We start from the raw sequence: 13,186 nt of genomic DNA, 5'->3' as shown, positions 1-13,186 counted from the left end.
GGCTGAATGAGAGGGGAAAAGTGTTGAAACTCAAGAGCCGTGGTCAAGGCAAAAGACAGAATGGATATGTAGTAGGAGGAGAATTTAGAAAAGTGAGGGTGCGTTAGTTCCATGTTAGAAAAGGTTCGCAGTAGGGAGTAAGATTGGTAAGACTGAGTATCATAAAAGGGAAACATAATGGAGCCACAGAAACATTGCTCACATGAGGAAGCCAGAATCCGTTTGAGTTGAGTGGGTGTGGTGCTGTGGTGCGCACATTGAGGGCGTTGGTTGAAGGAGGACGGAGTGTCAAATCCAAGCACAGGTGAGTCAAAGTGTAATTACTTGTCATGGCCAATGTAAGTAGATGAGGACAAAGAAAAATCAGGAATACTCAATTCCTCTGTTAATGTTCAGGAAAGAAGGAATTGGAGAAGGTCAACTGATATCTGGCAGAGGTTCATCTGGTAGTGGGGTAGAACTAACAGCATTTGCAGGGGTCAGATGGCTTACATTGGAGTTAGATGGATAACTTGGATAACTTGTGAGTTCTCCATGTAAATGGCTTGTAACGGTGACGTGAAAGTGTTTTGGCAGTGGTGCTAGACGGAATATGTCCTAGGACACTTCAGGGCACGCCCGGAGTTACTGGCAGCGCCACAGACGGTTCTGTTCCACAGGACGCTTGATACAAGTGAAAGCGGGGAGAAGGTTGGTACTGCAGACCAGTAGGTTGGACCTCTGTGCTGGGTAAAGGAAAAGTTAGTGTACCTTGGGTTCACCGAGCTGCAGGACCCAGCTCAGCATGGCTTTTACCAGAAGGGGAGTGGGAGACAAAAGGCTTAGATCAGGTAAATGGAAATGTCAGTAAAGATTTGTAGGAGTCTTGGGGTAGGCCCCAAGGTGGTTGACAGGGCTGGAGGGCAGTGGTAACTGTTGACAAGTTATTTACCTCCAAATGAATAAATGCAGAGTAGAGGGAGGAATAAGAGAGCGAGGGTGTGCAAGAAAAGCCCTCCGAGATGAGGTTTCAGGATAATAATGTGTGTGCCCTAGAGGAGACAGACATTCAAATATCTGGAAGGTATAAATAATGCAGAAGAAGCCAGCCTTTTTCGGTAGAAAGGAAGTTGCAGGTTTCAGACTCTTTCACTTTATAGACCTCCATGAACCTTTGTGTGCAGCTGTTCTAATCTTTCTGCTCTGCCGCTGCCTGCCAGGGGGGCCGTTTCCTTCATTACCAGCAAAGCGTCTGTCTGTTAGGCTGTCAAAGTCAGGCCCCGGCAGTAAATCATTTGAAGGCCTCCTGAGCACGACCTCTTGACAGCAAGCCTGTCTGTGTTTTCTTTGCAGCTGAGAAAAACCCCTGTGACCTTCCCTTTCCTGCCCAGGGAGATGAGTCTGTAATCTGATGAGCTGCAGGGCGAGGGCTGGGCCCTGTGCTTGTTTACTGGCAGTCTCTGCCGTATTGCGCAAGACTCCCAGGCCAGCGGCACATCGGCTAAGTAGGGCAGCCGAGCACACTGCCTGAAGGGCCCGTTTCATTGCAGTCCTGCCCGTTTTGCACTTTTTATATTGCCCCTTAAGAAAAAGAAGACTCTTTTTGCGAGTAGAGAGCACAGCAGGGGCCATGGGTCAATACATTACTTTCCTCTTCGCTTTAGCACCGATGCAGCTCAGCCTGATGGGATCCCTGCAGGAGGGGGGAGAGAGATTTTAGCCTGGCTTCCCTCCTAAGCTGATTTTATGATGCTCTAGCCCCCCCCCCCCCCCGGGCTGCTTTTGGGATGGAAGGGCCTCTGATGCCCTTATGGAGCACCCTAGACCCGGGTCACAGACCCTCTCAGACCTGGCAGTGCCAGGGACTCAGTTTATCATTGATGCAGGCCCTTCAGTGAAATATTCAGAGTTTAAAAGTTGCATATGAAACTGAGCTCTGTGGGATGCACTTAGGCTGTACCCAGATCACAGTATCCTTTGCTGCTATTTGCCTCTGAAGGAGAGTTTTCCTGCAGTTGGTAGAATTGGCAAGTGCTGCTCTTTTATCTTTAGCTGACCTGATACAGCCGAATTAAAGAATCTGAGTGAATTTGGTGTTTCTTTGCCTTGTTGTGAGGTATGAGACCCAGGGATCTGGAGCAATAAATTAGTATCCATGAATGTGCTTCAGGTTGGAGGGTTTCTGGGATGCTGGCTTAGAAGCTGAGTAATCTCTCTTGTGTTTGGTAGGACACAGCTGGACAGCTGAAGATGAAGTTGCTGCAGAATTCGAGTTTCGAAGCCGTGAGCTCCCAGTTGTGCGTGGAGATGGGCGACGCTCACATCATTGGCAGGTAATGTGATAGGATTAGCTGTGTCAGTCTGTCTGCAAGGTTAGACTGGGGAATGGACAGACGAGATGGGTCATGTGAGAGTGAGAGTGACAGCCAGCAGCAGCTCACAGAGTAGCACGAGAAGTAGCTCTGATGAGGTTGATGTGGTGCTGGAAATTGAGAGGTTCTCTACGGACAAGCAGGATGGCAGTACTCATACACGGGTACCATTATCCAGTGCAGCCCTGCATGGAAAAATGATATCAAAATATCTAGATTTCCTAGCGTGTAGCAGATGGACTCAGGACCAGTGGGTATAGTGTACTCCTGTTAGCAGTTGGAGACGGATCAGATTTCAGTCTGACGTCAGCCCTAGTACATATAACCCTGCAGGAAGTGCAGCTCTTCAGTATTTTCCGTCTCCATAGCAGTTTGCGACTCTATGCACACTAGCACAGCTCTCCTGCGATGACACCCATTGGGTCCCTCCCCCAGTTGAGAATTCCCGAGGTGATTTCTGCGATCTCTTGGAGATAAACCTCGGTCTGGTGGCCGACCCTCAGCGGTGACCTAGCCCCCGACATCGGGTGAGGCTGAGAGGCAGTGGGTGCAACTTAGAGCGCGGCGGTGAAGGTATTTCCCTCTCCCCCCACAGCCGGAGACCGCCCGGAACGAAACCGGGAAGCGCCGGGACAAGGTAAGGTAGAAATCTATTTAAAAGTCTCCGGTCTCCGAAGCTCGAGGAGTCACACAGGTCGCCAGCCGGGACCAGTGCCACCGGGTTGATCTGCCCTCGCAGGGCTAGAACCTGGTCAGATCCGAGGGTCCTCCCTCATGGAGACCCTCCGAAGTGGTCGCCATATTGTCCGCGTGTCGCCGTCACCATCATCTTGATCTGTTAGCCGCACTGTCCGCTGCCCCGATCCGTGCTCACAAATATCTTGTGCGCACAACGTCGCGTGCCCAAGTACCGTGCGCACAAGTGACGCGCATAGCCAAGCGCTTACTGTACCGGGCGCATAACTTCAATCTGTGTGCACAACAGCGAGCACATCTCCCTGAGCGCGTACCAACCCTACGCGCCGGAACGCATAACTAAGACACCCGGGCCCTGTATTTTACGCGCACAAGCCATGGCACCACCAGAAAAGAAGCTCAAGGCTCAGGGCCTTTGCCCAGCATGCCACATTAGAGCTGCACAGCATGAGGAGGCCACAGCCCTGTGTATACAGTGTGAGGAGGCCCTGGGGGATCCAGCCCATGGCCCTCCCCAGCCGGTACCGGGTTCCAGCTTCTCGAACAGTACACCGGACCTAGCGTCTCCCAGCGGGACCCTCCCTCAAATGGGGCTCCCCAGGGACTCAGCGCCTCTTAATTTAGACCCAGCATCTATCTCCTTGGTGGAATTCTTCAAAGGCCTGCATACCTTCGTCCACATGCAACCGGGGCCTTCGATAATACGGCCACAGCCTCCGCCAGAGGACCTCAACACCCCGGGACCCTCTATGCCCAGGGAAGTGATTCCACCGCCCAGAAGCCCCACTTTTGGGGACACTGACAACTCAGATGAGGAATCAGAACCCCTGGAGGAAGGGGAACTCGCTCCGGGGACAGAGACACACCAAACCATGAGGCGCTTATTCACCAAGGACGAGCTTCCAGACCTGGTCACACACAGCTTGAAAGAGCTCGCTATCCCAGGCACAAGTGCCTCGGGGGAACCAAAGACGAATCCTCTACTAGAGGGACTCCGTCAGACCTCCCGTCATTTCCCACTATTACAAGCCATCCAGCAGCTAATTAACCTGGAATGGGATGCCCCGGAGACTATGTTCAAAGGGGGGCGTGCCCTGGCAGCCATGTACCCTCTGGACCCAGCTGCCAAAGACCTCCTGGCATGTCCGAAAGTGGATGCCATGGTCTGCGGAGTCTCGAAACCCACTACTATCCCAGTTGAGGGAGGAGCAGCACTCAAGGATGCTCAAGACAGACGTCTAGAATCCATCCTCAAACAGTCTTTTGACGTCTCCGCTATGTCTCTACAGATCGCGGCCTGTTGTGCCGTGGTGACATGCGCCTGCTTATCACAGACCAGGAACAACACTCCTGGGGAAGCCCTGGAACCAGCAGTATCATTCCTCACGGATGCCGCTTCTGATCTGGTGCGCACCGCAGCTAGAAGGAGTGTCATCAGCTGTGGCAGCCAGAAGACATTTCTGGCTCCGAAGCTGGTCGGCCGACGCATCTTCCAAAACGAGACTCACAAGGATGCCCTTCAAGGGAACCCTCCTGTTCGGAAGTGAACTAGAGAAACTAGCCAACAAATGGGGCGAATCCCCACTGCCGCAGCTACCGGAGGACAGGAATAAGAGAAACCAGCGACCCTTCCCCCGAACTTCCAGGGGCAGAGGATCACAGAGCTTCAACCCATACAGAAGTATTTATCAAGCGGCTCGCCCCGCAGGCAGGAGCCAGTCCTTTCAGAACAAGCACAACAAAAGGGGCGCCGGCTCGGGCCCAGGCCCCAGCCGCACCCCACAATGAAAATCAGCCGACCCGTCCAAAGGAAGAAGCCATAGGGGGCAGACTTGTCCTATTCTACCAAAGATGGGTCGAGATAACTTCGGACAAGTGGGTCCTAGCCATCATTCGAGAGGGATATTGCCTGGATTTCCACCACCTCCCTCCGGGCAAGTTTGTGGAATCCCCCTGCCACGACCCTTCCAAGAGGATGGCATACACTGACCAGATGGCTATAACACCGGTGTCCATCTATTTTATCGTTCCCAAGAAAGAAGGATGTTCCGGCCCATCCTGGACCTCAAGTCGGTCAACCACCACCTGAAGATACCTTGCTTCCGCATGGAAACCCTACGCTCGGTAATAAGGGCGATACAACCGGGAGAGTTCCTTACATCCCTGGATCTGTCGAAAGCTTACCTACACATTCCGATCCGTCAAGAGCATCAGCGTTTTCTACACTTCACAATCCTGGACCGTCACTACCAGTTCCGGACACTACCATTCGGGTTAGCCACAGCACCCCGGACGTTAACCAAGATCATAGTGGTGGTGGCGGCAACACTGAGGAAGGAAGGAATCCTTGTACACCCTTACCTAGACGATTGGCTGATCAGGGCGAAATCCCCAGAGGAAAGCCACCAGGCAACAACAGAGTCAAAACTCTACAGGAGAGCCTCAGGTGAGTGGTCAACACAACAAGAGCTGTCTGCAGCCCTCCCAATCTCTAGAATACTTGGGAATCCGGTTCGACACCAAACAAGACAAGGTCATCCTGACACCGACAAGGAGATCAAAACTGATGTCCCAGTTGCGAACCCTGTTGAGAGAGCTTCGTCCCATGGCAAGGGACTACCTCCAAGTCCTCGGCCTCATGGCATCCACACTGGAAGTAGTGCCATGGGCAAGAGCTCACATGAGACCCCTACAGCGCTCACTACTATCACGATGGAATCCGCTGTCCCAGAACTACACCGTACGTCTTCAGCTCCCGGACAATGTTCGGACCCAACTACGATGGTGGCTACAAGAAGGCCATCTGAGCCAGGGAGTGAGACTATCCTCACCAACCTGGATCCTGCTCACCACAGACGCCAGCCTACGAGGATGGGGAGCACACTGCCAGGAGCTAACCGTCCAGGGGCAATGGAACAAAGAAGAGTCTTTATGGGACATCAACCGCCTAGAAGCCCGGGCAGTCAGACTAGCCTGGAGGACTGGTGCACACATGGGTATAGCACTTGGAAATGAGGCCCAGTCGGATTCAATTTAATTTAATTGTTGATTTATATTTCCACCTTTCCTGACTGCAAAACCAGTTCAAAGCTGGAGGTATTTATTTCTCTGTTCCCAGAGGGCTCACAATCTAAGGGGGAGATTTACTAAGTCACATTATTTTATCATGGAGGGACCTTCCCATGATATTTTGTCTTTCCCAGGAAAATATTGCTTTTTTTTTTTTATTGCAGAAAACCACCATTGTGTTTGTGTCTGCTCTCCATTCCTCCTGGTTTGTATAGCGTGAAGCAGGTTGAAAGAAGTGAGTTTGTGGGCCTGTCTAGACATGCCTGGATAGAGGTCAGCGCAATAAATGTTTGCCTGATAAGTTTTGGTATCCAGAGAGAAAATCCCTGTCCTTGGGCTGATATACAGCTTGGCTTCCCCTCCCTTGTTACTGCTGAGAGCAGAGGCTTCACTCTCCCACTCCTTTCTATGCCGGCGGAGACAGCGACTGCCGTGTCTCTCAATGTCGGATAAAGCTCGCTGGCTGCACTGGCCTCCCTGCATTGGGCTGTAAGGTGTGCAGTGATTGCCACATCTGTACAGGATCTCCGGAGCTGATCTCTGTATATATCGTCCTCATCTTTCTCTCCCCACCTCCTGTCATACAGCTCTGTGCTAGCGGCTGCCGTATCTCTCAGCATTGCCTGAAGCTCGCTGGCTGCACTGGCCTCCATGCGTAGGGCTGTAAGGTGTGCACTGATTGCTACATCTGTACAGGATCTTCGGAGCGTGTGTCTGTGTGTGTGTGTCTGTGTGTGTGTGTCTGTGTGTGTGTGTCTGTGTGTGTGTGTCTGTGTGTGTGTGTGTGTCTGTGTGTGTGTGTGTCTGTGTGTGTGTGTGTCTGTGTGTGTGTGTGTGTGTCTGTGTGTGTGTGTTAGTTATCATTCCATTTATTTAAACTTAACATCCTGCTTGTTAAAGCATGCTATCCAAGCGGTGGTGCAATTTTAAATCATTCATAAACCACAAAATATAACACAACATACCAAAATGATAAAGGGAATGGAACAACTCCCCTATGAGGAAAGACTAAAGAGGTTAGGACTTTTCAGCTTGGAGAAGAGACGACTGAGGGGGGATATGATAGAGGTGTTTAAAATCATGAGAGTTCTAGAACGGGTAGATGTGAATTGGTTATTTACTCTTTCTGATAGTAGAAAGACTAGGGGACACTCCATGAAGTTAGCATGGGGCACATTTAAGACTAATCGGAGAAAGTTCTTTTTTACTCAACGCACAATTAAACTCTGGAATTTGTTGCCAGAGGATGTGGTTAGTGCAGTTAGTATAGCTGTGTTTAATAAAGGATTGGATAAGTTCTTGGAGGAGAAGTCCATTACCTGCTATTAGGTTCACTTAGAGAATAGCCACTGCCATTAGCAATGGTAACATGGGATAGACTTAGTTTTTGGGTACTTGCCAAGGTTCTTATGGCCTGGATTGGCCACTGTTGGAAACAGGATGCTGGGCTTGGTGGACCCTTGGTCTGACCCAGTATGGCATTTTCTTATGTTCTTAATGAAATCATAACGAACATAAGGAATACAAATTATAACAAAAGATTATAACAAAATCAATTCAGGCACTAAATAATAATAAAATCATTATACTGACAGTGGTTATAGCCTTACCAGACTAAGACAAACCAGGTCGTAACTGCTTTCCTGAAATGTAGGTAGTGGGTCGGAGATGGAACAGATATCAAATTGCAAAGAGAAGGTAATTTGGTAACTGAATGTGGTGGATTACAGGGAGAAGCCCTGGCGTGCGAGCTGGAATATAAGGAACTAACATTTTGGATAAGCAGAGAGGTAATCCAACTGATAGGGCAGGGAAAACAAGGCTTAAAACTTGAAATCCAATCCTATAGGTAACTGGAAGTCCATTTCAGGGCAGGAGACAAGAAGTCAGCGTGGGCCCAGTATTCTGCAACAACTGAACACACTTCAACCAACACGGACTGAATTGCACAGCCTGAAGGGAAATAATGACCTTTGTACAGTGGCTGAAATGGAATTAGATACAGTGAGAGCAGTCGAACTGGACACCTAAAGACGTCAGCATTGGTTTTGTCAGCTAGAAAGCCCTCCGTCGCCGCAGGTCCCTTTCCCAAGCCAGACCTGTAATTCTGCTCACTGCATACCTGGGGCGAAATCCAGAGTAAATGTGTGCAAGTGACAGCTCAGACCCCATAAAAACGAATTAAAAGGGCAAATCCAGGCGGCAGGAAAGTGAGAAATGTGACCATGTGTCAGGAGGGAGAGCACAGAGTGGAAAACCTGGGGACATGCAAACGTGTTTAAATGAAATTGGCATAAACGTGCCCTGGTGATAGGAGAATGGCCGCCCAGTGCAGAACACAGAAAGGGCAAGATGTGCAGAGGCGCATGCATGGCTGGGTCTGACTGACTCACACAGCCCCTGGGCAGTCCTGCAGCAGAGCAGCTAAGGCCGCAGAGGGAGGGGAATTTACTGTGGCAGATCAATAAGCGATGGTTAAAGTCCCCTGAGCCGCTGCCTGCCAGCCCTGTCCCCTTGGGTGGCCCGTGATCTGCCGCCAGGCATTTTGAGCTGAACACCATTGACTGCGGAGATGTCCTGTGCTGTGGAACTAGCCACATCTTCTCATTAGCACAGTCAATAGCTTTTGGTTTTTTGATTTTTTTCAGACCAGTGCTCCAAGCATCAACGCTTCTCCCATTGTCTTTCCTGCTCCTCCTCTCTGCCTGCTCTTCAAGTGTCTTTTCCCCCTGTGCTTGTGTCACTGGCGCAGTTGCTGCCCCATGTGTCTCCCTCTCTCATTATTCTTCCGCCACTGTTGCAGTCCTGCCCCCTGAGGCTCTTGCCTCTCACTCTCTCGTATCCTTACAGGAATCTCTCCTTTTCTTCTGGTTCTGGCCATGTCCCCCTTACATCTGCCTTTCCTGGTTCTTGGTCTCATTCTGTCTCCCGTCAGGGTCCCCATTTGTCTTTTTTTGGGTTAGTGATACTCCCATCCCAAGCGTCCCTGGCGTGCCCTGGATCCCTCCAGCATTGTGATTCCTCTCTCTCAGGTTAATCTGCCCTGCAGCTGGGAAAGTATGTGTTACGTCCTACTCAAACCGTAGCATAAGAACATGCCATACTGGGTCAGACCAAAGATCCATCAAGCCCGGCATCCTGTTTCCAACAGTGGCCAATCCTGGTCACAAGTACCTGGCAGGATCCCAAGGGGTAGCGATTCCAAGCTGCTTATCCCAGTGATAACCAGTAGATTTCTGCAAATCTACCTTAATGATGGTTAATGGACTTCTCTTCCAGGAACTTGTCCAGAACTTTCTTAAATGCAGTTACACTAACAGCTTTCACCACATCTTCTGGCAACAAAATCCAGAGCTTAATTATATGTTGAGTAAAAAAATATTTTCTTTTATTAGTTTTAAATTATTACCCATAACTTCACTGTGTGTCCCCTGGTCTTTATATTTTTCAAATGAATAAACAACAGATGAATGTTTACTCGTTCCATTCCACTCATTATTTTATAAATTTATAATTCTGCTATATCTTTTTTGAGCTGTACACGATACGCAACATGAGGTCTCACCATGGAGTGATACAGAGGCATTAGGATATTCTCTGTTTTATTCTCCATTCCTTTCCTGATAATCTCTGGCATTCTATTTGCTTTCTTGGCTGCTGCTGCACACTGAGCAGAAGATTTCAACGTATTTTCAACAATGACACCTAGATCCTTTTCCTGAGCGGTGACTCCCAATGTGGTGCCTTGCATTGTGTACCAATAATTTGGATTTCTCTTCCCTAAGTGCATCAATTTGCATTTATTTACTTATTTTATTTATTTATTTAGGCATTTTTTTATACTGTTGTTCCAAAAGATCATCACAACGGTTTACAAAAGCAACATTCACATTATGGGTCTATACAGGATCAGAGCATGTTAATTATATTTTTGATATAGTAATTTGTGATTCATAATTTCTTTACAATTCTTTAATATTTTAATTGGTCGCTTGCTTTATAATATACTATACTTCTCTCAATAATTGTCTCTTGTTTATCTAATAGTATCTCTGTTGTTAATAATGGGATTTTCTGCATCTTGTTGTTTTATGTTAGGTCATATGCATTTTTGAAGAGTCCTGTTTTGAGCTCACGTTTGAAGCTCTTTCTTTCTTTCTTTCTGTTACCAGACGTAACATCTCTGGTAGGGAGTTCCACAACATGGGGCCCGCTGTCATGGACCCTGCCCACGGAGCTAATCCCCGCGAGCAGGCACTCTCTTACCCTTTGCTGCTTCTACTGCCCGATGCGGCTGGTGCCGCTGGAGTCGGGCCTTCAGCGCGGCCGGAGCCACGGACTAGATTTCCTCGCGCAGCCCGGAGGCCGCCCCTGGTATCAGTCTTCACCGCAGCCGGAGCCGCGGACTTCCCTGCTCCTCTTCCCTGCGCTTGTCCCACTCTCCGCGTGGTCCGTGACAAACCTCCTCGGGCTGTGTAGGGCACGCAGTGGGACAGGGTGGTCCACGACCAGCCCATTGGGTCCGCCCATGAAGGTGGGCTGAGTAGGGCACCCTGAGAGACAGTGCCAATGTCCTTCCGCCCAATTTCTCGTCTCGTCTGGACTTCGTCAAGTTCCTTGTCTCTGATGCCATTGCATCGACCCTGGTCCGGGATGCCGTTGCATCGACCCTGGTCCGTGATGTCTTCGCATCAGCCTTGGTGTCATGTCCTCAACTACCTTGGTGTCATGTCTTGTTCCAGCCTCGTCTCTGATGCTGTCCGCATCAGCCTTGTTGTCATGTCTTCAACAGCCCTGGTGTCATGTCTGCAACTGTCTCGTCTGTGATGCCGTTGCATCAACCTTGGTGTCATGTCTTCATGTCTAGGCCCATCTGCCCTCATCCTCAGGCCAGGCCTGCTGCTCCATGCCGATCTAAGCGGCAGGTCCGAAAGGGCTCGGAATGGTCGGAGGACCATTCAACTTCCAACATCATGTTGTTGGCCTTGGGAGCTTGCAGGTCTGGCAGAAGGTAAGACCATCTGCCATGCTGGAACACACCGTCAACCCTCGGTTCAGTCTTGGATCCGTCTGGGGTTCGGCTGAAGCCCAAGGGCACACTAAATCACCCGCTATGTAACATCCGCAATGGAGAACCTTTGGTCTCTTGTTTGCATTAGATGTGTATTCCGCATTGTAGGCACTGTTAATAGTCCTTTGTTTTGTGATCTTAGAATACATTGTGGTGTGTATGGTTAGAGAGTTACTCCCAATAAGCTGGGGTTTCTGTCACTGATGATGTCAGAAATTATTGTTAGTACTTTATAGTGGATTCTTGATTGTATTGGCAGCCAGTGTAGCTCTATCAGCGTGGGGGTGATGTGGCCAATTTCCTTGCTCCTAATGAGTCTTGCTGAGGCATTTTATAGTAGTTGCAATGGTTTTGATTGACCTGAAGGTAGGCCGACTAATAGGGAGTTGCAGTAGTCTAGAATATCAGTGTTTGTAAGACAGTTTGGAGGTCTTGTAATGTTAGTAGAGGTTTCAGTTGATGTAATATTCGCAGCTTGGAGTATCCTGTTTTAATTAGTTTATGTATGTGATTTTTCATTGTGATGTTTCATCTATCTGTATTCCTAGGCTCGTACTTATTCTGAGAGTGTAATGTGGAAGTAACCCAAGTCTAGATTAGGCGGTTTAACAATAGAGGGGTTTCTTCTTAGCCACACAATTTCAGTTTTATTTGTGTTTAGTGTTAATTTAAACTGAGATAATTGTTGCTGTATTTCCATTATGTATGTTGAGAGTGTTGATGTATTTTCAGTTGATTTTGTGATAAGAATGTAGAACTATATGTCGGCTGTGTATAAGAAATTAATTCCTAATTCTGTTAGTAGTTTACATAGAGGAAATACCCTGTTCAATATATATCTACTTCCTTTATGCCAGCTACTCAATAGCCTCAACCTCACCCATTTTATATACGCAGACGATGTGCAAATCATAATCCCCATCTCGGACCCAATCTCCTCAACTCTAAATTTCTGGAACGACTGCCTACATGCCATCAACCGGCTTCTCTCAAGTCTCAACCTGGTCCTAAATACGTCCAAAACGGAACTCCTGGTTATCTCCCCTAGCGATAACCACCCCTTCACCAATAACACAATAACCCCACTAGCAAGCCATGTCAGAGACCTTGGGGCCACCCTTGACTCTAGAATGAATTTCAAAAAATTCATTAACGCTACAACCAAAGAATGCTTCTTCAAGCTACAGGTCCTGAAGCATCTAAGACCGCTCTTACACTTCCAGGATTTCCGTTCCGTGCTTCAAGCAATACTGTTTTCAAAGATCAACTATTGCAACGCTCTTCTACTCGGTCTCCCCACTTCTTCGACCAAACCTCTACAGATGCTGCAAAACGCAGCGGCCAGGATCCTTACAAACACACGGCGCAAGGACCACATCACACCAATCCTAAAAATCTTACATTGGCTTCCCATTCAATATAGAATACTGTTCAAAGCTCTCACTATCATCCACAAAACTGTCTACCAACAATCCACTCTCCAACTCACCTTCCCTCTGGAACTACATACATCCACAAGGCCAATAAGAACTGCCTACAAAAGTACGCTCAAGGCCCCTCCCAACAAATCATCAGTCCACAACTCTATTCACAAGCGAGCACTTTCGACAGCAGGTCCACTACATTGGAATTCGCTTCCTCAAGACTTACGCCAGGAACAATGCCATCTAACCTTCAGAAAAAAACTTAAAACCTGGCTGTTTACACAAGCCTACCGTTGAAGGAACCCATCTTAACCAACTCTGTCTCTCACCCCACAACCCACCCTTTTCCCTCCCCCCCTCACCTCCCCGCCACTCCTCCCACCGGACATACCATGTAAATATCCGCTGATTATAATCCATGTTTCTGTATTACTAATTTATTGTTTTTGTTAATTTATTGTTTTTGTTGATTATATCTATCACTCATTAATGTTATAGTTTAATTCTGCCCTAACTTCCGACATCCATGTTTTACGCTCCCTGTTTTAATGTAACTTGTCATTTCTACTTAGACG

At 48.5% G+C, this 13,186-nt stretch overlaps 1 protein-coding gene across 6 annotated transcripts in view; it reads left to right on the top strand.

The window, feature by feature from the left end:
* MAF1 (MAF1 homolog, negative regulator of RNA polymerase III) overlaps positions 1-13,186 on the top strand; it is a 100,207-nt gene that overhangs the window by 44,359 nt on the left and 42,662 nt on the right. For 5 of the 6 annotated variants that reach the window (XM_029592341.1, XM_029592346.1, XM_029592344.1 and 2 more), the window contains one exon: positions 2,209-2,312. In XM_029592341.1, the coding sequence (XP_029448201.1) occupies positions 2,230-2,312 (83 nt within the window). In that variant the 5' untranslated portion in view covers positions 2,209-2,229. Of the gene's footprint in view, positions 1-1,941; positions 2,096-2,208; positions 2,313-13,186 lie in introns of those variants that run through there. The other variant, XM_029592345.1, reaches the window with a different exon arrangement.

Source organism: Rhinatrema bivittatum, chromosome 2, assembly GCF_901001135.1.
Source record: "Rhinatrema bivittatum chromosome 2, aRhiBiv1.1, whole genome shotgun sequence".
Taxonomy (NCBI): domain Eukaryota; kingdom Metazoa; phylum Chordata; class Amphibia; order Gymnophiona; family Rhinatrematidae; genus Rhinatrema; species Rhinatrema bivittatum.
Note: the sequence above shows the minus strand (reverse complement) of the source record. Positions and strands in the feature narration are given on the sequence as shown.